Raw genomic sequence first — 23,455 nt, 5'->3', positions numbered from 1 at the left:
AATAGACATTTAATAGCATTGTCACATGCAGCATTTCTTCACCAAGCACTTGTCAAATAATGTAGCTGTGTGGCGCATGACATCACCAAAGACAAATACCCACCAAGTCTACATCTTGGCCGAACGTTCGACCAGAAACTAATGCTAATGCAGCTCTGCTTACCTATTAGCTTTGAAGAGACAGGGCTTACACCGCAAGCTAACCATTAAGTCACCATGCAGCCATAACCTCAGTAATTACAAAAATCCTTTTTCCCCATAAATTAATACTGAAAGACTGCAAAACAACAACTAATCCCCTTAAATAACCCCTGTGAGGCCTCAACCACTGACAGTTTGTTCATCACTCGCTGCTCCTCTTCTCAGATCTTGAGTAATGGGGCGGGCTTTTTTTTTTTTTTTTTATATAAAGATGTTATTTATGACAGCGGTCCAAGCGATGTAGGACAGCTCCCCCTGGTTCATCTGGCGTCCGTGATTAATGAGCCACGGCGCTTTTTTTTTTCCTCTCTCAAAGACACCCAAAGTCAATGAAGTCTGCTGGGACGCGCTCTGGTTAGCTCGCAGTGAACTCCAAGTCAGGGAAAGGTCGCTGATTGGGAAACCGAGAAACTGCAACAGAAATAGTTCAACTATTGGTTGAAAAATCATCAGGGTTCTTGTTTTGGCCGATCGGGCACAGATCCTTTAACCATTTCAAATCAAAGGAGTTTAAAGTTTCTTTAAACACTCCATTAAAATCAATAGAGTTCTTGTTTCAGTGCCAAAAGATCCCACAAAGCGAAGACCTCCACCTCACCCTCCCGTTTCCAAAGAGGTAAGACACACAATAACTCATCTATGGAAGCTTTAATGTTGACGAATCAAACACTGTTGATTATGTTCAGAATTGAAATGTTTATTATTTACAGTTCACCAGACATAATTAGGATGATCTTTGCCGACCTGCTGTTGGAAGCTTGTATGTACAGAATCGCAAGAGAATATCACCTTTGACCTGCTGATGTAAGCATTAATGTTTATTATGTCCACAATCAGAAATACCGGTTGTCTCCGGTGACAAGATGTTGGACGACATAATGAGTCACAGCACAGGATGCACAAAGTCCAAACAAGTAGCGCACAGTTTACAGTAGAAAAGAAAAGGCGATTGAGCCATCTAGTGTTCAGAAGCAATATTGCCGTTGAAAATGTTCACAGTCCACATTCACACACAAAAATGTAGCTCTACTCTAGCTGCACCATCAGAATCACTGTCAATGGCTTTTTGTCACATTCTGTACATTTAAGGACCATGCCAGTGTTTGTATTGATCATGATTACACCTTTCATGATTACGTTCCAGATACCTGCCTGCTTCATAGACCGCCATTTTAAAGGTAAGTGAGGCAAAGCCAAATGATTGTCTTTCATAAATCTCATGCAATGCAGTTAAGCAGCTCTTAAGTCTTGTTATTTCAAGTAAATACAAAAATGAAATAACACGTTAATCATGGCAATATGATATTGTACAATCGACCACAAATACTGCAATTACTATTTCTCACTGGCCACAATTGTACGTTAGTGCTTTGGGCGAGAGGGAGGGTACTCCCATCAAGTTTCCTATTTAAAAGATAAAATGCATTTTCTGTAGGGTTTGAGTCTGGAGATTGACTTGAACTAGAAAATGGACGGTTGTTTGTCATTTATGGTGTAGAAAACACTGGCACGGTCCATATTGGAACTCACTCAGTCATCCGTTATGAGCCTGCTAAGAAGAGCCCTTTTTTTGTTGACGTCGTTGCATGTTTACCAGCTGTACATGAATTAGCTGTTAGCGCCGATGCTAACTGTTGTTTTAATTGAGCACCCTGCCAGATAATTTACTGATAATTTAGGATGCGAAAGCACATGCTGATCGCCCGTCTTTGTTTGGCCTTGTTGGGAAGGAAGGCGTCCACCAATCAGTCACAATTTTTTCTGGTGTCCCGTGGCACAGCCAATGAGGTCTCGATCAAACCACCACCTGCGAGTGATGTGAGTGTTTTACATGTCCAATGTCGTTTGTTTCCTCCCCTCGGCGGCCATTTTGGGAATCGGCCTGGATGGCGTCGTCGATCCAGCTGCGGAAGCGGCTGACGCGCGTGTACAGTGCCGGAGTAGAGGGGTCCTCGCAGCCGTAGGCCCCCGCGACCACCCCCGTCAGCACCCATTGGCCAGCCTCGCCCTGACAGAGCAGGCCGCCTCCGGAGTTGCCACGGCAGCTGTCACCGGTGCCGTGGAGCAGACTGGTGTCCGGGGGGCTGCCGGCGCACACGGTGCCGTGGCTGGAAAAGCTGTCGCCGTGACGCTTCTTGCATTGCCACGACGACATGACGGGAACCCACGACGCCAGGACAGAGTCTAGGACACAAAATGTTCGGTTTAAAAGTAAGCTTCAACATTAGCTTTCAGTGTTATCTTCTTAACTACTGCTTGCTTTCGATGTTGGAATTTAACTGTGCAACCCACCCAGTGTGCTCCATCGTGTGGTCACCATGACGACACAGGCACCCGGCATGCTGCTGTGGTCGTCATCAGGCAGACACGCGGCATTGACGTGGGGGTCAAACGTGAAGCAGTGACCCTTCTGGGCACCGGGCAGCTTGAGCAAGGCCAGGTCGTGACCTCCACTCTGACCTTTGAACTTCTTGTGAACCACAATGCGCTCCGGGGTCAAGGTCCGCTCAGATGCCCCTACCCGTACAACGTACTTGGACGGCTCCGTTCCAAACCTGATGGAGGGTCATGTATGTTAGATGCTCATCACTGATATTTGTAGTTAGTACTCTGGTGTTTACATATGTGTGTGTTACCTGGCGAAACAGGTGGCGGACGTGAGCGCCCAGCATGAGCCAATCAGAGTGGCGCTGCAGAGAGGGCCGCCGTCTTGACTTTGAGACTGAAGCCACACAGACGCCTGCCAAGGCCATGATGTCCTGCAATAAGAGGTTAGCATGATATCAAAATATCTGTTGATGTATATTATTTAATATATTTTCTATTTATTTATTTTTTTTCATCCAGGATTTTTTTTTTTGTACTTTTTCCAAATGTAGCTGAATAAGGTACATTTGTGAAACATGTAGTAATAAAGCAATAAATCCACCAGATGGAGCCATGGTTTAAAAACTGCAAACTCAAATGGAATAGCTCCAACCTGAGCATGTTTCCGTCTCCCTCTTGGGTCTTGGTCTCACTGGCCTCCTCTTGAAGCTTCCTCGCACCGCAGCTGTCTTCCAAGTGGCGGACTTGAGCCATCGGGTCGTGCACTGAAGCAGCGGAGGTGTCACACTTGACCCCCGCTGCTTGCCCCCGCCTACAACCCATGATGTTCAGGCCCAGCGAGGGACACTCGCCCAGGAACTCCTCCTTGCCGGTGCATCTCACTTGGTCCAGGTGGACCGGTCCTTTACCCTGGCCGAAGCCCTCAGCCGCCAGACCTCCGCCACTAGAGAAAAAGGAAGACCCGTACGGGTTAGATTCAAATCTGAAGTTAGCCTCCAATGTTAGCTGCTAATGCAACCCTACGATGGAAGACTAAAGATAACCTCAGAGGTTATGTTGGAAGCTAACATCGAAAGCTAAAGCTGAAACTAGCAGCTGCAGTGTTGCTTGTCACCTGTGGCCTAGCTGCCTGCACACTACGGCGGCATTTAGGTTATTCCACCCTGAGTCACAAATGGTCCCCCAGTCACCGTGAAGATAGACTTCCACGCGCCCCTCCTTTCTGCTGACGCCCCCGGCAAGACGCAGCAGCGGACCTGACAACATTGGGAAAAATATCATGAGCTTCTATTGCAGTGGGGAAAGAATACTCCAACTACAAGAGGGTTAGTAAATATTTTATTAGAATTTTTTATTGCTAGTTTATATCGACATGCCATATGCTCTTCCGCAGCCAGCCTCACCTGTGGATGGTGCGACGACGGGCACGTCGTTGGTCTCGTCTTCGGGCTTCCCTCTGCAGCGCACGCCGACGTCCTCAGCGTGGGCGCAGTCGGTGTGACCCCAGATGCCGTGATTGCAGTCCAACAGGGACGTCTCTGAGCCGGTACAGTGGACGTCGTCCAGCAGGATGAGACCAGCGCCCTCACCGAACGTCCCGCCCGACACCACCTCAGCGTGACCCCTTCGAGGAGAGAGAAGGGACGGTGAACTCCTTGAAATATAGATACGTAACTGTCGAAAAAAATTGACCTGGCAAATAATTCACACTAATAGAGTGTCCAGCCAACCCTAATATTCACATATGTGTACAAATACCTGTATCCCAGTTGTCCACACACCACCTGGGCGTGCTGTTGCGTCCAGTGGTCGTCACACACCGTCCCCCAGTCGCCGTTGTGGCGCACCTCTACGCGGCCCTCCCAGGGATCGTCGCCTCCCACCAGACGCACCACCCCATCTGAAATTGTTACAATCAAAAATGTATAATTTTTTTAACCTACATTCCTATATACTGTTTTCATCTATGGGCCTTTGCTCTGAAGACAATGTAACCTGAGATTTTGTGTGTGCGTTGTTAAGCAGCCAGTCTAACACTCAAGCTGTTCTTTGCTTGGTAATGATTTATTGATGTCCAAAGGGTATAAAAAGAAACTTTTAAAGCTGAGCGTATGCGTTGTGCGTGGGTGTGCGTCATGCCTGTGTACGGGCTGCAGGAGACTCCGGCGTCCTCCATGTGGTCGCAGTTGTGCTGCTCCCAGTGTCCGTGTGGACACTCATCCAGGAACAGTTCGTTTCCCGTGCACTTGACGGCGTCCAGCAGGATGGGACCTGAACCCTGACCAAAGTGAGCCCATGACCACGCCTTGGCCACGCCGCTAAAGCGCACACACATACACACCAAAAAATTGTTGAGCCTTCACTGGGTAGGTTTTGAGTAGATTGGGATACTTTTACCTATTTTTGGCATGCATGGTGGTAATCCTATTGAGTGAATTGGCAGCACCCACCTGAAGCCCAGCTGTCGGCACACCACCTCCGCGTCTCTGTCATCCCATTGGTCGTCACAGACGGAGCCCCACCTCCCGCTGTGGAACACCTCCACGCGTCCTTCAAAGTCTTCCTCACCTCCAACCAGTCGTAGCGGAGGTCCGCTGCCTGCCAAATGACACGGTGTACATCGTTATAGTTAAGGTTAGTATTTTGCGTGACCAACCATTGAGACAAACTAGTGAGCTCATTGATAATGATGAAATTATTTGCCTGTGTGTAGGTGAGTGTGTGAGAGAATTTTGCTATCTGACCTTCAGGAGGGGCACACAAGACAGCCGCCTCGTTTCCATGGTTACAGTCCCCAGTGACGAACGTCCTGCTCCTGCAGGCGCTTACGCTGTTCTCGTCGCCGCGGCAACCCAGACGCTCAAAGTGGAAGAGGCCAGAACCCGAGGCCAACTGAGAGTGTCGCAATGTCGTGCCAATGTCGCTGCCCGGACCCAAAAAAAAACACCCCGGTGAGTCTGACATCCCTGATGTGGACGCAACAAGATGGAATCGTCCTACCTTAAGCCCACCTGCCTGCAGACCACGCTCGCATCCCGGTCGGTCCAGTGAGAGTCACACACCGCTCCCCACTGGCCGTTCAGATACACTTCAACACGCCCACTGTTGGACGACGAGCCACCGACAAGCCTGGTGGCACCTAGCGGATGAGGGTGATGGAAGGTATGTAAACATCAGACAATTACAACCTTCAATGAACCATTGTTGTTTGCTAACATCAAAAACGTTTCATACCCTGGTGACAATCGCAGTAGGCCCATCCAATGGCGCCCGAGTTCTGCCGGAAAAAGCACCAGGGGTTGGACTCGCGATCCGGGTTCCGGCAGTAGCTGTGTTCGCCGAGACCACGGCCCGGGTACTGCACCACGTAGTCGGGGAACTCGGTCCACCTGAGGCACGGGGCACCCGAGTCCGTCTGGGACACGGTACCGTTGTAGTAACCCAATTCGGTGAAACCCTCAGAGCAGGACAGAGGGACTGGGGGGATGACAACGTGAAAATTGACATTTAATGGATTCTTCTCCAAGTAGACCACTATTGGCCATTAGTCTTCCTTTCATGCGACATTGCATTTTGGTGTTCTTTTTTTGTTTGTTCTGCAGCCAGACTGCATCGAAACTGTGATTAATGGCATTTGTCTTATCGCACTCACACACACACACACAGACACAAGTTAGCAGAAGGGGAAGCAAGTGAAGCAGAGAGAAACAAGCAAAGAAAGAACCAAAAGCGAAGATCAATAGATGGTACGCAAACAGGAGGAGACAATGAATCGTTCTCGGCTTGCAAAGTTAATGAGGATTGAATGAACAACTCCACAAAAGGGGAAGGCGTTGTGATTGTTTGGTATTGTCGTGCGGTCACGTAGCGCGCTTGTATTTTCAGCAGCAGCTTGTGTCCCGCTAGAATTCGACTGTTTGCGTATCACTCGACTATCTTGCACTTCATCATTAATTCATGTTAGGCTGCTCCACTAACAAAGTACAACGTGAGTGCAACTTTTAAATGGTTCTCGGACTCTTAAGAGTGATTTTTCTTTTTTTTAATACATCCTAAAACTAATTTACGTATTTTTAAAAAGATGAAAAACACAATTACCAGACCTAAATCTTCCACCTCCCCCACACTGCAAAACACACACATTCTCGCTCTCCATCATCGCCACGACAACAGCCCTCTCCTCATCGCCATGGGAACACTCAGCCTCCCTGCTCGTATAATCCATTTCCCCGCCACAAAGCACATTTGACACGCTCCGCACTTGCTGTATTAAGGGGGAGTCTTTAGCTCAAGGCGAGGGTCTGCATTTGATTTGGGTTGGGTGTTTATCCACCACCCGAAACCACACACCACAATGTGTATTAATGGCTTCACTCGCAAATACCTGCAGGTGTACATTAAACTGAGTGTGAAAGCGTTTACGAGCTTCTCTCCCTACCCCCATCACAGACCACCACCCCCTTCGAGATGCGGCTCACCCCCCTCCTCCAAGAAAAGAGAGAAATTAAAAAATGGTGGAAGGCTTCCAGCTGGAGGGGAAGGAGAAAGAAGAGCAGCCTCCTTGAGTCCAAACAATGCAAGAATAGGAAATGGCGGCAAGGTGAATCGAGGGGGAATGGAGAGCATCATCCGTGCGGTTACGTACCTGAGTTCTGGACCTCGTTTAAGTACGTGTCGTCAGCTACCACCTGAACACACACACACACGACAATAAATTAGAGCAAAAATATATGACAAGTCCAGTTTCTAATTTTCATCTTGCATTTTATGTGTTTTTCATTTTATGTTGAAGATGTTCCTATTTGATAAACACGCATACCAGCACAGCTATAATAGCATGAGAGCAGGAACTTGTGACCCATGCTGGTGAGAACACGGATGGCAATATCGCCAATCATGTCAATCGCACGCCTCCGCTACCAACCTAATGTGCTCTGATGCGCTTGCACCTGCTACCTCCGCACACACACACACACATGGAAGCACCTGATTCAAGTGAAGGTCCCAGAAGGGACGCTGAGTGATAGTAAAAAATTATATGTATAATTTGATTTTGAATGGCTAATAGAAATATTGTATTCCTTCTCTGTATTTTAAAAACATTATACATTTATATTCTAAATATGTATCTTAAAAACATTATACATTTATATTGAATTCAACTTCGACCTAAAAAAATAAACTGAATAAAAATCATATTCACAAGTAAGTCTATTGAAATGAAACAGGTTACCAAAGAGTCAAATCATGTAAGTCAAACTAATGTGTGTTTATTTGTAGAAACATCTTGAGCTGTTGTGTTGTTGTTGTCTTCATTAGCGACACCGTGGAAATCTACCCGGCTGCCGTCTTCTATTTGGTGAGTATCATTAATTTCCCGCACCATGTTCTCTACTAATGATTACACACACAGACGCACTTGTACAACACCAGCACCAAAGCGAAAATGAATATTATCTCCCGATTAATTGAGTCCTTGATCATTTGCTAATGTCGTCTCAAGTAAATTCAAACATTTTGTAGCCCAGGGGTGAAAATCTGCGGCTTGACTTGTCTCATTCTCAACCTGTCGTGATTTCACAGATGGGGTCGACCGGGGGAAGGAAGGAGGAGGAGGAAGAGATGGAGGATCTCCAACCAGGAGCGTTCAAAAGCATAAATGTGACCTTAATTGGACCATGTGGAGAATGACCACGGTGAGAAAATACTGTAGCATGGAAAAAATATTTAAATAGAAGAAAAAGACAGTTACCACGGCACCACACGACGTGTGTGGCACATTTAAAGTCAATAAAAGCAACCATTTTTGTGTTCACACCCACAGCAGCGCAAACTGCACTTTGTTCGATATGCTAGTTTTGAATCAAAATCAATTTTACTGCCATTGTCAGTGAAAGTTGCAACCCCACTTAGGATTTTTATAGCAATCCATGAGCTAGTTTTCCTCTTTTCCTTCCTCCCCTCTATTGGTTTGTCACAGAACACGCATCATCATCATGCTCCTTATCCTCAATCGACATACGTACTGGACCGTACACATACGAACGTAAATATAATAAGATGGCTCGATCGTACCTGAGCGTGCAGCGGGTACGGCAGCCCCAGGCAGGCGGCCCCAATCAGGAACAAAAACGGGCGGCTGCTCGGAGACATCTTTTCCCGCCTTGCGTGGCCGCCTCCGCGTCCGTGGCTGGCAGACAACAACACGCCAAGTGACGTGTGACGACGAGGACGTGAAGGATGCTGGTGGCGGTGGAGAGCGCTAGACCGAGCAGAGGGTGCGGCACCAGAAGGGGATGCAAGAGTGCACGCGCACACAATCTGGATGGGAATAGTGTTGAGCTCTGCAGAAAGCACCCTCTCCCCCTTACATCGCTCTCTCCCTCCCCTTGTGTGTGAATGAGGGTGGGGGGTTCGGACTACAGTCTACAAAAAATAAATTATTAACCTGAATATATTTGCATTCATTACACCAAAGTGAGTAAGTTGAAAGGGGGTGAGCTTTGATGCTTTTCTGAATGGGTCACACTGATAGGAACTCATTCATGAATGGTATGTGGTGAAGCATAAATCATGTGTGTACCAAAGAAATGTAATTCAATGGTCAGAGAAATATAAATTTGCTGTACATTTCCCATGTATTGTTGCATTTTCTAATATTTGCAGTCGTTGCAAGAATATTGTTTATTTTGCGTGAGAACGCATTGTTTTTATGTTTGTGACCTTGTTTTGTCTTTTTAGGTGACGCCTGTGCAGTCAATTGATCAACTTCTTCCTGCTGTTCCTTCCTTCAGGTGGCTAGTAGGTCAAAAACTCATCCATATTCAGAAGCCACATCTTTGTTGTTCCTTTTTCTTATCTCTCTTTCTGCATGCCGCGATGCCTTCGAGCTGTGAGCTTAACTCAACTCATCCGTTTCACACATTTTGCTTGTACCCACTCGCTGCAGGCTGGGAGATTAACTTTTTTGATTTTCTTTTTAAGTTTCATGGGGATTTCCCCCCCCCCCCCCGCCAATGCAAACAAGCGCATTGGCAAACCCAAATTGTTTCAACTTCCATGCTCTGATTATCTCGCCCGGGTGCCATTTAGAATATTTTTTTTATGTTAGCAGTTGGCATGCTAATATACAGCAAGATAACAGTTTGGGTAAAGGAAACACTAAGGCAGATCTTACTTACTATCTCTAGTGTGGATTGATAAAATGATAACATGCTAATGGCTTAAACTGCTAACATATACAGCAACCCGTGTGTGTGTGTTTGCATTAGTCTCTTTCATGCTTTCAGGTCATACCCCACCCAAAAAAAGAAGCTGGTTGCCATGACAACATGCCAGCCTCCCTTCAAAATGAGCCTGTATATCTACAAGAAAATCTATAAATGTGTCATAAATTAGTTTGTTGCACACGCACACACACACACACACACACTGTGTTGACGCTCGAGGCCTTTTTATCGCCAATCCAGTTACACGCTCCTTGTCCCGTGATGCTTGTTGCCACGGCAACCGGCATGGCGACGCAGCAAATTCTGCCGTAACTGTCAATGTCGGTGAGAGGAACAATGTGAGTGTGAGGGGTACACATTGTGACACACACACGCACACAAGATGTGCTACCCCTCGCTGTGCTCTGTGATGTTTCAATTTTCTTCCCTGGTGTTTATCGGACTTCCTCTCCCTTGAAGATACATCAGATAGCATTCTCTCTCTGTCACACACACACACACACACACACACACAAATGTATCAAATAAAGAGTGCCTGTCGGTGACTTTGTGATTTTGCTTTCAAAAGAGTGGAAACAAGAGGGCGTTTGCAGATCAGTAATTTGTAGGGGTGTAGGGGTCTAACTAGGCTTTCAAAACTAGGGTTAGGGTTTCCGACTAGGGTTTCCAAGGAGTTTTGCCATTGCTAATTAGGGTTTCAAACTAGGGTTAGGGTTTCCGACTAGGGTTTTAAACCACGGTTAGGGTTACAAACTAGGTTTTAAAGCTAGGCTTAAGGTTTCAAACTACTTTTAGGGTTTCTAAGATTAGGGTTTCTAACTAGGCTTTCAAAACTAGGGTTAGGGTTTTCGACCAGGGTTTCCAAAATTAGGGTTAGGATTAGGGTTGGGGTTGGGGTTAGGGTTTCTAACTAGGCTTTCAAAACTAGGGTTAGGGTTAGGGTTAGACTTAGAGTTAGGGTTAGGGTTAGAGTTAGGGTTAGGGTTAGAGTTAGGGTTAGGGTTAGGGTTACTAACTAGGCTTTCAAAACTAGAGTTAGGGTTAGGGCTTCTAACTAGGCTTTCAAAACTAGGGTTAGGGTTTCGGACTAGGGTTTCCAAGGAGTTTTGCCATCGCTAATTAGGGTTTCAAACTAGGCTCAGGGTTTCCGACTAGGGTTTTAGACCAAGGTTAGGGTTTCAAACTAGGTTTTAAAGCTAGGGTTAGGGTTTCCAACGAGGGTTTCAAACTACTTTTAGGGTTTCTAAGATTAGGGCTTCTAACTAGGCTTTCAAAACGAGAGTTAGGGTTTCCGACCAGGGTTTCCAAGGAGTTTTGCCATTGCTATTTAGGGTTTCAAACTAGGGTTAGGGTTTCCGACTAGGGTTTTAAACAAAGGTTAGGGTTACAAACTTGGTTTTAATGCTAGGGTTAGGGCTTCCAACGAGGGTTTCAAACTACTTTTATGGTTTCTAAGATCAGGGTTTCTAACTAGGCTTTCAAAACTAGGGTTAGGGTTTCCGACCAGGGTTTCCAAGGAGTTTTGCCATCGCTAATTAAAGTTTCAAACAAGGGGTAGGGTTTCCGACTAGGGTTTTAAACCAATTTTAGGGTTACAAACTAGGTTTTAAAGCTAAGGTTAAGGTTTCCAATGAGGGTTTCAAACTACTTTTAGGGTTTCTAAGATTAGGGTTTCTAACTAGGCTTTCAAAACTAGGGTTAGGGTTTTCGACCAGGGTTTCCAAAATTAGGGTTAGGATTAGGGTTGGGGTTGGGGTTAGGGTTTCTAACTAGGCTTTCAAAACTAGGGTTAGGGTTAGGGTTAGGGTTAGACTTAGAGTTAGGGTTAGGGTTAGAGTTAGGGTTAGGGTTAGAGTTAGGGTTAGGGTTAGGGTTACTAACTAGGCTTTCAAAACTAGAGTTAGGGTTAGGGCTTCTAACTAGGCTTTCAAAACTAGGGTTAGGGTTTCGGACTAGGGTTTCCAAGGAGTTTTGCCATCGCTAATTAGGGTTTCAAACTAGGCTCAGGGTTTCCGACTAGGGTTTTAGACCAAGGTTAGGGTTTCAAACTAGGTTTTAAAGCTAGGGTTAGGGTTTCCAACGAGGGTTTCAAACTACTTTTAGGGTTTCTAAGATTAGGGCTTCTAACTAGGCTTTCAAAACGAGAGTTAGGGTTTCCGACCAGGGTTTCCAAGGAGTTTTGCCATTGCTATTTAGAGTTTCAAACTAGGGTTAGGGTTTCCGACTAGGGTTTTAAACAAAGGTTAGGGTTACAAACTTGGTTTTAATGCTAGGGTTAGGGCTTCCAACGAGGGTTTCAAACTACTTTTATGGTTTCTAAGATCAGGGTTTCTAACTAGGCTTTCAAAACTAGGGTTAGGGTTTCCGACCAGGGTTTCCAAGGAGTTTTGCCATCGCTAATTAAAGTTTCAAACAAGGGGTAGGGTTTCCGACTAGGGTTTTAAACCAATCTTAGGGTTACAAACTAGGTTTTAAAGCTAAGGTTAAGGTTTCCAATGAGGGTTTCAAACTACTTTTAGGGTTTCTAAGATTAGGGTTTCTAACTAGGCTTTCAAAACTAGGGTTAGGGTTTTCGACCAGGGTTTCCAAAATTAGGGTTAGGATTAGGGTTGGGGTTAGGGTTTCTAACTAGGCTTTCAAAACTAGGGTTAGGGTTAGGGTTAGGGTTAGACTTAGAGTTAGGGTTAGGGTTAGGGTTAGAGTTAGGGTTAGGGTTAGAGTTAGGGTTAGGGTTAGGGTTACTAACTAGGCTTTCAAAACTAGAGTTAGGGTTAGGGCTTCTAACTAGGCTTTCAAAACTAGGGTTAGGGTTTCGGACTAGGGTTTCCAAGGAGTTTTGCCATCGCTAATTAGGGTTTCAAACTAGGCTCAGGGTTTCCGACTAGGGTTTTAGACCAAGGTTAGGGTTTCAAACTAGGTTTTAAAGCTAGGGTTAGGGTTTCCAACGAGGGTTTCAAACTACTTTTAGGGTTTCTAAGATTAGGGCTTCTAACTAGGCTTTCAAAACGAGAGTTAGGGTTTCCGACCAGGGTTTCCAAGGAGTTTTGCCATTGCTATTTAGGGTTTCAAACTAGGGTTAGGGTTTCCGACTAGGGTTTTAAACAAAGGTTAGGGTTACAAACTTGGTTTTAATGCTAGGGTTAGGGCTTCCAACGAGGGTTTCAAACTACTTTTATGGTTTCTAAGATCAGGGTTTCTAACTAGGCTTTCAAAACTAGGGTTAGGGTTTCCGACCAGGGTTTCCAAGGAGTTTTGCCATCGCTAATTAAAGTTTCAAACAAGGGGTAGGGTTTCCGACTAGGGTTTTAAACCAATCTTAGGGTTACAAACTAGGTTTTAAAGCTAAGGTTAAGGTTTCCAATGAGGGTTTCAAACTACTTTTAGGGTTTCTAAGATTAGGGTTTCTAACTAGGCTTTCAAAACTAGGGTTAGGGTTTTCGACCAGGGTTTCCAAAATTAGGGTTAGGATTAGGGTTGGGGTTGGGGTTAGGGTTTCTAACTAGGCTTTCAAAACTAGGGTTAGGGTTAGGGTTAGGGTTAGACTTAGAGTTAGGGTTAGGGTTAGAGTTAGGGTTAGGGTTAGGGTTAGGGTTAGGGTTACTAACTAGGCTTTCAAAACTAGAGTTAGGGTTAGGGCTTCTAACTAGGCTTTCAAAACTAGGGTTAGGGTTTCGGACTAGGGTTTCCAAGGAGTTTTGCCATCGCTAATTAGGGTTTCAAACTAGGCTCAGGGTTTCCGACTAGGGTTTTAGACCAAGGTTAGGGTTTCAAACTAGGTTTTAAAGCTAGGGTTAGGGTTCCCAACGAGGGTTTCAAACTACTTTTAGGGTTTCTAAGATTAGGGCTTCTAACTAGGCTTTCAAAACGAGAGTTAGGGTTTCCGACCAGGGTTTCCAAGGAGTTTTGCCATTGCTATTTAGGGTTTCAAACTAGGGTTAGGGTTTCCGACTAGGGTTTTAAACAAAGGTTAGGGTTATAAACTTGGTTTTAATGCTAGGGTTAGGGCTTCCAACGAGGGTTTCAAACTACTTTTATGGTTTCTAAGATCAGGGTTTCTAACTAGGCTTTCAAAACTAGGGTTAGGGTTTCCGACCAGGGTTTCCAAGGAGTTTTGCCATCGCTAATTAAAGTTTCAAACAAGGGGTAGGGTTTCCGACTAGGGTTTTAAACCAATCTTAGGGTTACAAACTAGGTTTTAAAGCTAAGGTTAAGGTTTCCAATGAGGGTTTCAAACTACTTTTAGGGTTTCTAAGATTAGGGTTTCTAACTAGGCTTTCAAAACTAGGGTTAGGGTTTTCGACCAGGGTTTCCAAAATTAGGGTTAGGATTAGGGTTGGGGTTGGGGTTAGGGTTTCTAACTAGGCTTTCAAAACTAGGGTTAGGGTTAGGGTTAGGGTTAGACTTAGAGTTAGGGTTAGGGTTAGAGTTAGGGTTAGGGTTAGAGTTAGGGTTAGGGTTAGGGTTACTAACTAGGCTTTCAAAACTAGAGTTAGGGTTAGGGCTTCTAACTAGGCTTTCAAAACTAGGGTTAGGGTTTCGGACTAGGGTTTCCAAGGAGTTTTGCCATCGCTAATTAGGGTTTCAAACTAGGCTCAGGGTTTCCGACTAGGGTTTTAGACCAAGGTTAGGGTTTCAAACTAGGTTTTAAAGCTAGGGTTAGGGTTTCCAACGAGGGTTTCAAACTACTTTTAGGGTTTCTAAGATTAGGGCTTCTAACTAGGCTTTCAAAACGAGAGTTAGGGTTTCCGACCAGGGTTTCCAAGGAGTTTTGCCATTGCTATTTAGGGTTTCAAACTAGGGTTAGGGTTTCCGACTAGGGTTTTAAACAAAGGTTAGGGTTACAAACTTGGTTTTAATGCTAGGGTTAGGGCTTCCAACGAGGGTTTCAAACTACTTTTATGGTTTCTAAGATCAGGGTTTCTAACTAGGCTTTCAAAACTAGGGTTAGGGTTTCCGACCAGGGTTTCCAAGGAGTTTTGCCATCGCTAATTAAAGTTTCAAACAAGGGGTAGGGTTTCCGACTAGGGTTTTAAACCAATCTTAGGGTTACAAACTAGGTTTTAAAGCTAAGGTTAAGGTTTCCAATGAGGGTTTCAAACTACTTTTAGGGTTTCTAAGATTAGGGTTTCTAACTAGGCTTTCAAAACTAGGGTTAGGGTTTTCGACCAGGGTTTCCAAAATTAGGGTTAGGATTAGGGTTGGGGTTGGGGTTAGGGTTTCTAACTAGGCTTTCAAAACTAGGGTTAGGGTTAGGGTTAGGGTTAGACTTAGAGTTAGGGTTAGGGTTAGAGTTAGGGTTAGGGTTAGGGTTAGGGTTAGGGTTACTAACTAGGCTTTCAAAACTAGAGTTAGGGTTAGGGCTTCTAACTAGGCTTTCAAAACTAGGGTTAGGGTTTCGGACTAGGGTTTCCAAGGAGTTTTGCCATCGCTAATTAGGGTTTCAAACTAGGCTCAGGGTTTCCGACTAGGGTTTTAGACCAAGGTTAGGGTTTCAAACTAGGTTTTAAAGCTAGGGTTAGGGTTTCCAACGAGGGTTTCAAACTACTTTTAGGGTTTCTAAGATTAGGGCTTCTAACTAGGCTTTCAAAACGAGAGTTAGGGTTTCCGACCAGGGTTTCCAAGGAGTTTTGCCATTGCTATTTAGGGTTTCAAACTAGGGTTAGGGTTTCCGACTAGGGTTTTAAACAAAGGTTAGGGTTACAAACTTGGTTTTAATGCTAGGGTTAGGGCTTCCAACGAGGGTTTCAAACTACTTTTATGGTTTCTAAGATCAGGGTTTCTAACTAGGCTTTCAAAACTAGGGTTAGGGTTTCCGACCAGGGTTTCCAAGGAGTTTTGCCATCGCTAATTAAAGTTTCAAACAAGGGGTAGGGTTTCCGACTAGGGTTTTAAACCAATCTTAGGGTTACAAACTAGGTTTTAAAGCTAAGGTTAAGGTTTCCAATGAGGGTTTCAAACTACTTTTAGGGTTTCTAAGATTAGGGTTTCTAACTAGGCTTTCAAATCTAGGGTTAGGGTTTTCGACCAGGGTTTCCAAAATTAGGGTTAGGATTAGGGTTGGGGTTGGGGTTAGGGTTTCTAACTAGGCTTTCAAAACTAGGATTAGGGTTAGGGTTAGGGTTAGACTTAGAGTTAGGGTTAGGGTTAGAGTTAGGGTTAGGGTTAGGGTTAGGGTTACTAACTAGGCTTTCAAAACTAGAGTTAGGGTTAGGGCTTCTAACTAGGCTTTCAAAACTAGGGTTAGGGTTTCGGACTAGGGTTTCCAAGGAGTTTTGCCATCGCTAATTAGGGTTTCAAACTAGGCTCAGGGTTTCCGACTAGGGTTTTAGACCAAGGTTAGGGTTTCAAACTAGGTTTTAAAGCTAGGGTTAGGGTTTCCAACGAGGGTTTCAAACTACTTTTAGGGTTTCTAAGATTAGGGCTTCTAACTAGGCTTTCAAAACGAGAGTTAGGGTTTCCGACCAGGGTTTCCAAGGAGTTTTGCCATTGCTATTTAGGGTTTCAAACTAGGGTTAGGGTTTCCGACTAGGGTTTTAAACAAAGGTTAGGGTTACAAACTTGGTTTTAATGCTAGGGTTAGGGCTTCCAACGAGGGTTTCAAACTACTTTTATGGTTTCTAAGATCAGGGTTTCTAACTAGGCTTTCAAAACTAGGGTTAGGGTTTCCGACCAGGGTTTCCAAGGAGTTTTGCCATCGCTAATTAAAGTTTCAAACAAGGGGTAGGGTTTCCGACTAGGGTTTTAAACCAATCTTAGGGTTACAAACTAGGTTTTAAAGCTAAGGTTAAGGTTTCCAATGAGGGTTTCAAACTACTTTTAGGGTTTCTAAGATTAGGGTTTCTAACTAGGCTTTCAAAACTAGGGTTAGGGTTTTCGACCAGGGTTTCCAAAATTAGGGTTAGGATTAGGGTTGGGGTTGGGGTTAGGGTTTCTAACTAGGCTTTCAAAACTAGGGTTAGGGTTAGACTTAGAGTTAGGGTTAGGGTTAGAGTTAGGGTTAGAGTTAGGGTTAGGGTTAGGGTTAGGGTTACTAACTAGGCTTTCAAAACTAGAGTTAGGGTTAGGGCTTCTAACTAGGCTTTCAAAACGAGAGTTAGGGTTTCCGACCAGGGTTTCCAAGGAGTTTTGCCATTGCTAATTAGGGTTTCAAGCTAGGGTTAGGGTTTCCGACTAGGGTTTTAAATCAAGGTTAGGGTTACAAACTAGAGGTGTAAATCGCGGGTTTTGTGACGATACGATATCATATCGATGCAAAGAACCACGATACGATATTTGACGATATCTTAAAGCCTGCTGTGATTCATTCACGATACATCACGATATAGTGCTCTACGATCGATATAGAACAATATCCTGATTTATAACAATTCATACGCAAAATCAACAAGGTACTGCAAACTCTTTATTTAGGAAATTACAAAGTGCTTCCAAACGAATGACTTGAAGCCCAAAGGGGAGCGAATTTCCTCGTCTTCTTGGACACTAGCCATAGCACCAGCCCAGGAGCCGCGTAGTTGTCGGCTCCCCTTTCACGTGCTTGCTCTGCTCACAACACAACACGCCGCGCACTGCTCCCGGAAAGAGGAAGCAAGCAACAATGAACTGGATTTCAAAATAAAGTCGCGTCTAATGTCCGAGGTCAAAAACGGGCGATATAGATCGATGTTTACGTTTAGCATCGATGCCAACAAATCGTAGAGCATTATATCGATTAATCGATGTGTATCGATGAATCGTTACACCCCTAGTAATTTGCTTTCTCTCACTATCCCCTCTCATGTGTCTCAAAGCACAGATGGAGGAGGACAGAAGATGGATGGAGGACTGACAAATGGGTGCTGGCGTCCAAAGCTGCATGTTGTTGATTATTTTCACATTCAAAGCCTGATTAAGGTTTGAACACTGTTTGTAATGAATTATAAACACACAAGGTCACTGATGGCGTAGTGGTTCATTGGCCTGACTTTTGTGCAGGCAGAGTGGCTTCAGTTCCAGCACAGTGACAGGGTGAGTGTGAATGGATTGTCGCTCTCTATATGTGCCATGTGATTGACTGATGACCACTCTAGGGTGTCGTCTGCCTTTCGCCTGAAGTCAGCTGGGGCAGGCTCCAACTACCAACTACAAGGGGTAGAAAAAAAAAATGAAATGTAGATTGAACCGAATTTTTAGACAATACTCCCGATTTCATATAAAATAATGGATAATGTAATGTATGTCTCGCCATAGATTTAATTTACTGCATTTTAAAGTATGTATGTACAAGCCGTACATTTGCTGCTTCAGCATCTATTCCTTTGTCATTGTAGCAGCGCCCTCCTGTGGACAAACAGACTTAGTGCACAGTTAATGATGCACCTACATGACTGCAGTTGTCGGCGACCTGAACGTTAAGTTTATCTATGGGCACTGCAATACCGGAAAATAACGCCAAACCTTCAGCGTAAAAGCAAATGCTAATAATATGAATAAACTTTTTTTTTTTTAATCATGATATACGTCAATAAAAACGTAAGTATTGTAATAAAACTGTTGTAGATAGTAAGTTGGGCCTACAAGTTGTGCTTTTAAACATATTTGAAGTGATTTACCATGCCTGTTTAAGCGGTTTGTATTAAAAACTTTTATTTTGAAGTCGCTTAACAAGACGTGCTAGCACTTGACACTTAAGACATTGTATTTATCGTTATCCGGTGATGTTCGGGCAACGGTGCACCGGCAGCAGAGAGCCAGAATAGCGAGTCGCCACCATAAAATCATCATCATAAAAAAAAAAAGAAGTCCCGCTTTCGCCATGCTATTTCGGAGAAGCAATTGACACGAAACGAACTGTATTTTTTTATTTATTTTTTGCAATCGTAGCCGTCCGCCGAGATGTTAACGGACGTGAGCGTGGAAGAGGAGTTCGAGCTGAAGGAGGAAGAACCCTGGTACGACAAGCATGACCTCGAACACGGTAACCTTTTGCAACCTTCATTTAATTAACTCACTTAATCACGCCTGCACAAATGGATCTCATTTAATTTGTCACCTTTTTAATTGAATGCTTTTATTATGCAATGTGGATGCTTTTGCTTGACTTCAGCATGGTTTTATCTGAAAAGATCTACTGGAGGAGAAATGACACCTCAACCATGCTTTTTTTGTTTATTAGTTATTTGACTATAATTTAATTTGAGGAACGCTTAGTTTTGTGGCAATGGGCCTAATTAGGTCCTACTAGTGGGTCAGTGGATCACGTTTGTGTCTGTGTTGATGTCCAAACGTTAGGTGTCCACATTGTCTGTGATCAAATTGTAAATGTCCACATCAGCGTTTTGTTTTTGTTCAAGTGTGGCATAGCGTCTCAATCTGATATCGAGCCATCCCCCTGGGCCCAATCGCTGTCTGTATCTAAGCGTGTTTTCCTCCCATAGACCTCCAGCTGGCCGCAGAGCTGGGCAAGTCGCTGCTGGAAAGGAACCACGAGCTGGAGCAGGGACTCCAGCAGATGTACTCCACCAATCAGGAGCAAGTGCAAGAGATCGAGGTAAGACCCCCTAGAGAGACCCTGATTACGTTGCATCGACAACAAGAGCAGATGATCCACACCCACCTCCCTGTTTGAAGGCGGAAGTGAATATTTAGCGGCATGTTTGGACTGGTGTGGATTACTTTAATGTCCTTAAATCGGCTTTGTCTGAGGGAAGAGGCCTTCTCCACGCTGACATGTTGAAGTAATCCACGTCCTAACTGTTGACGTCAAGGCACACACAGTGTTGGTGCTTCTTGAGCTTGTGTTGTTGGCTGAGTGAAGGCAATGTCCCTAATTGCTGTCTGATAAGATAAAAGTTCATCCGTCCTCTGTACTGCTTATGCTCACTCGACGCGTTTTGTTGATAATCTAAATCGCTTAAATATTTTTATGTACCTAATGACCTGGAACCTTATATTGTCTTTGTTTTTTTTAGTTCAATCTGTGTGTGGCTTTCCCCCCCCCCCCCCCCCCCCCCCCCCCCATTACTTTATTTATTTATTTATTTATTTTTTTATTTTTGTTCAAGTTGTGTTTTTGCTAAATCCTGCATCCAAAACTAGACGCACAGTAGTTTTGTGTCTTTTTATGCCCATGGCAATTTATTTTTTCTGTTTTTTTCGTTGCGGTGCAGTACCTGGCAAAGCAGGTGGAGCTCCTGCGGCAGGTGAACGACCAGCACGCCAAAGTGTACGAGCAGCTGGACGTGGCGTCTCGCGAGCTGGAGCATAGCAACCGCAAGCTAACTCAGGACAACCGCAGTGCCCAGCACAAGATCCGCGGGTTCGAGCACAATGCAACACAATGCCATCTTTTGTTGGATTTGAACACGTGAAAGGAGAGCTCAAATCAGATTTACAATTTCAAACGATTGACGAGAAAGTGTCCTAAGTCCTAAGTGTCTTTTGTCAACACAGGCTGATGGAAATGGTAGAAGCGCTGCAGACGCGCGTGGACGAGCTGCAGCGACAGGTTGACGACATGAAACTGGGACCCTCGCAGCTGGCCCAGGGGGGCCGGCGGAGGTGGCCCGGCGCCCAGAGTCTGGAGGAACTGCAAAAACTCAGGTTTGATCATGCTCACCTGTGACTGACCTGTTGGAAGTCCGCTGTGTCGGCGTGTCTAGATAATTCTCTGTGAAAGTAATCAGGGACTAAAAGAAGCCAGGTCACACTGAAAGACACTGACTATGTGGATGTTTGTTTGTTTGTTTGTTTTCTAAAATACATAGAAAACAAACTTGGTTTGGCATAATTTGGGAATTTCAAATGGGCGCGAGACACATTGGAATAACACTGGAAAAAGGCGACGTGAATGCTTTGCGGTTGCACTCTCAATGTTACGTCAGCAGCTTATCGCCTCCTGCTTGTCAGGGCATGGGAGATAAAACTTAAATACGATGGCTGTTATGCTGTATAATATGGAAAATGGTGTTACCTCAAGAGTGCAAAGTGCTTGCTTCATCATCTCCCTTCACTGGACTTTCGCTTTCAGCTTCCAAACCAAGTTCCTATCATTTCTTCGTTTGATTAGTACACGTTTGAGATTTTGAACCAAATGTAGCTCAGGAATAGAACCACAAGATGAAAGAGCGAGCCTACTTTTAGATATTAAAATATTTTTGTAATTTTCAATTATTGCACATTTGAGATATATATAAAACTTCGACTTAAAAGTCTTGTTAATATTAATATTTTTGTTTTGAGTTGAAGGTTATTGTGACTTTCAGCCTGTCCTATTAGTTACAAAAGATTTTTGTAAAAAGGATTTTTTTTTTAGATGTTTTTGTCTGTGCATTTAGTAATGCTATAATTACCTTCTTAATTTTAATGCTCTGTGCTTTGCTCTTCGACAATGGTGCAGGCAGTGTGACGGCGATCCGGAAGAACCTCGTCTTGGTGTTGAGGGGCACGACGGTGTGCAGCGGTGGCACGAAGAGCAGCAGGCGTCGCTGCGCCGCTCGCTGCGCAGCCTCCAGGCCCAGTATGCAGGAGAACGCGCCCGGCGAGAGGAGGCGGAGCGCGAGGCCGGGCTACTGAGTCGGCAGAGGGCCGTACTCGAGCGGCAGCTGGCTGGCATGGAGACGTGCAGGGTACGGCAGGGTCACGCTTAAATTTTATGCATGGATGGATATGGATATGTACGCCTTTCTCACTCGGTTTGTGTTTGTGCGCGCAGATGCGAGTGTCTGAGTTGGAGCGAGAAGCCGAGGAACTTCGCCACCTCTGGAAGTCTGAATCCTTTTCCCGGCTGAACGTGGCGTACGCTCTCCCAGAGGAGGAGGAGGCGGAAGAGGAGCGTGACGGGGAAGCCAGTGGGCCGTTCCTCCGAAGCCAGCGACCCCTCAAGCGATGGGCAAGCGAGCGTCTCCTCAAGACCAAACACAGCGCCGACCCCGCAGGTGAGCACGAGTGCTGGTGCGCCCAGAGGGCCGGGAAAGCGGAGCGTGGCGGTATCTCGCTGCTCAACGAGGTGGACGCGCAGTACAGCGCCTTGCAGGTCAAATATGAGAAGCTGCTCAGGCGCTTTGGATTACAGCAACATCAGGAAGAAGAAGAGCACGAGCAGCTAAGTCACAAGACTGTCCAGACAGTGGACTACAACGGCAGCTTTCACCAGCCTGAGTACAAGGAACTATTCCGAGAGATTTTTGCTCGCATCCAGAAGACCAAAGAGGACCTGGAGAAAAGGGCCAGGCCACCTTGCACCTGATGCAATATGCTGAAGCACATGCTAGGGAAAGTGGGTGGGGTGCGGTTGAGTGAAGTCTTCTAGTCTTCAGCACTTGTTGGAGTTCATTGGACATGCTATGAATTCCAATGGAAACCTTTATTTATTGCCGTTTCTTTTGGGTCAGGCGATCTGGCCTAAATGTAAACTGCTATATTATTCCTGCTATTTTTTCTGTTGCTCCGCAACATACAGTTGAGCACCGTGTCTTTGCCTTCCTCCAGGCTCCTTTTTTTGACATATGCAAAGTAACAGTTGCTCCATGGAGCGAGCAACTTAAGTTAGAAACTGCTTTTTTAGATGAGCTGTTTACACCGAGTTTGTTATTGGAACCAGTGCATGTCGGTAAAGACTTTTTTTTTTACATTGCTTAGTATGTCATAATATCTAATTGAGCATATTTACTGAATCAGTGTCGCATTAAAAAATAAAAAGACCAATTAATTACCTTTAGCCACTGAAATACGCTTTTCAAGATAGGTGTGGTTCATGACTTCACCAAATATATCATGAATTACTCAGGCTGCATCTCTTTTGGTCATTGAATATTTTGTTTGGACGCAGGTATTAAAAATGGAAAAATGACTGGTTATCAGAGTTACGTTATGAGCACCAAAATATAAATATAACTTGATTTTCTCGTTTGTTGTCTGAAAAGGAGGAAAACTCAATCCACAGTTTAATTTTCAATTTTAATCCTTAAACAAAAATGGAAAAACGGCTCTATTTGTTTGGAATTCCCGGAAATTGTAATCGACTGCATTTCACATACTGACCAGGAGATGGAAAGAGGAGTTGTCAAATACAGGTGAAGCAAGATGGCGGGCGACCGCGTGGCATTCTCTCAGGTAAGCGGGCACACGAGCAAATGTTTGTCGTCCGTTGCCGTTTTTCACGACGTCTTTTTGCTTGTTGCAGGATTTTCGCCCTTGGAGGACGCAACAGCGTTTGAGGTTTGAGCACAGCACGTCACAATTCACTTTCTTTTGCTTCATTCAGCACGGTGCTTGAGTTCTTTTGCCACTAGTATTTCATATATCTTTTTCATGCTAGCCAGCTCGTTTGCATTCTAAGTACTATAAAAGACACACGTGGTGGCTTTATATTAGTGGATTGACCTATAAAAGTGGCGTTTTGTTTGAATGTTTGACTAATTATCTGCTCTTACGAAGTTTACTGTGCATGCAAAATGTTTTTTCACTCCCTTATATGAAAAAGGCCTATTGTATTGGAGTGTTTCATTTTGCCAATTGTTTGTGACTTTTGTCAAATCCTTGACGCTTCAAACCCCTTCTGCTCCAAATAAAGCCATATTAAATGACTAAATAAATAAATGCATAGATAAATACATAAACCATTAAAAATATACATAAATGAATAAATGCATAGATAACTAAATACATGAAAACACCAATACCCATAATAGATTCCTCCCTGCCGGTTGATACTTGAC

The 23,455-nt window shown here is 44.6% G+C and overlaps 2 protein-coding genes and 1 long non-coding RNA gene across 4 annotated transcripts; 2 read left to right on the top strand and 1 right to left on the bottom strand.

Annotated features, from left to right (window-relative positions):
* Positions 1 to 1,766: 1,766 nt before the first annotated feature.
* si:ch73-127m5.1 (neurotrypsin) lies at positions 1,767 to 8,892 on the bottom strand. The gene is made up of 14 exons (XM_037277717.1): positions 8,605 to 8,892; positions 7,175 to 7,217; positions 5,764 to 6,006; positions 5,530 to 5,668; positions 5,274 to 5,452; positions 4,980 to 5,127; positions 4,669 to 4,847; positions 4,288 to 4,429; positions 3,933 to 4,153; positions 3,644 to 3,785; positions 3,182 to 3,472; positions 2,838 to 2,960; positions 2,494 to 2,756; positions 1,767 to 2,385 (listed from the first exon to the last, which is right to left on the bottom strand). Exons 1-14 carry the CDS (start codon positions 8,680 to 8,682, stop codon positions 1,997 to 1,999), a joined length of 2,580 nt encoding a protein of 859 aa, XP_037133612.1. The 5' UTR covers positions 8,683 to 8,892; the 3' UTR covers positions 1,767 to 1,996.
* On the top strand, positions 2,288 to 3,186 carry LOC119138040. Its single transcript, XR_005101073.1, has 4 exons — positions 2,288 to 2,412; positions 2,532 to 2,771; positions 2,850 to 2,972; positions 3,049 to 3,186. It is a non-coding gene; the product is annotated as an uncharacterized LOC119138040 (long non-coding RNA).
* LOC119138038 (cerebellar degeneration-related protein 2-like) lies at positions 5,557 to 22,436 on the top strand. 2 transcript variants are annotated; one of them, XM_037277735.1, is made up of 13 exons: positions 5,557 to 5,691; positions 6,979 to 7,196; positions 7,810 to 7,888; positions 8,113 to 8,225; positions 9,271 to 9,330; positions 17,554 to 17,651; positions 17,733 to 17,765; positions 18,621 to 18,714; positions 19,175 to 19,287; positions 19,907 to 20,055; positions 20,190 to 20,339; positions 21,136 to 21,364; positions 21,451 to 22,436. In XM_037277735.1, exons 6-13 carry the CDS (start codon positions 17,571 to 17,573, stop codon positions 21,982 to 21,984), a joined length of 1,383 nt encoding a protein of 460 aa, XP_037133630.1. In that variant the 5' UTR covers positions 5,557 to 5,691; positions 6,979 to 7,196; positions 7,810 to 7,888; positions 8,113 to 8,225; positions 9,271 to 9,330; positions 17,554 to 17,570; the 3' UTR covers positions 21,985 to 22,436. The 2 variants fall into 2 exon arrangements, with proteins under 2 accessions (XP_037133630.1, XP_037133629.1); XM_037277734.1 differs by lacking the exons at positions 5,557 to 5,691; positions 7,810 to 7,888 and adding an exon at positions 5,784 to 5,884.
* The last annotated feature ends 1,019 nt before the right edge of the window (positions 22,437 to 23,455 follow it).

Source organism: Syngnathus acus, chromosome 19, assembly GCF_901709675.1.
Source record: "Syngnathus acus chromosome 19, fSynAcu1.2, whole genome shotgun sequence".
NCBI classification, from domain to species: domain Eukaryota; kingdom Metazoa; phylum Chordata; class Actinopteri; order Syngnathiformes; family Syngnathidae; genus Syngnathus; species Syngnathus acus.
The sequence above is the reverse complement of the archived record's forward strand: the minus strand, read 5'-3'. Positions and strand labels throughout refer to the sequence as shown.

Bases quoted from the DNA above. Each gene is read 5' to 3' on its own strand.
- si:ch73-127m5.1 (XM_037277717.1), bottom strand. From the start codon at position 8,682: ATGTCTCCGAGCAGCCGCCCGTTTTTGTTCCTGATTGGGGCCGCCTGC. The intron at 5,453-5,529 runs GTAGGACGATTC...GGGTCCGGGCAG, and splicing joins TGCAGGCAGGTGGGCTTAAG to CGACATTGGCACGACATTGC. The intron at 2,386-2,493 runs GTGGGTTGCACA...TTTGTGTCCTAG, and splicing joins CACACGATGGAGCACACTGG to ACTCTGTCCTGGCGTCGTGG.
- LOC119138038 (XM_037277735.1), top strand. From the start codon at position 17,571: ATGGATGGAGGACTGACAAATGGGTGCTGGCGTCCAAAGCTGCATGTT. The intron at 20,340-21,135 runs GTTTGATCATGC...ACAATGGTGCAG, and splicing joins GAGGAACTGCAAAAACTCAG to GCAGTGTGACGGCGATCCGG. The intron at 21,365-21,450 runs GTACGGCAGGGT...TTGTGCGCGCAG, and splicing joins CTGGCATGGAGACGTGCAGG to ATGCGAGTGTCTGAGTTGGA.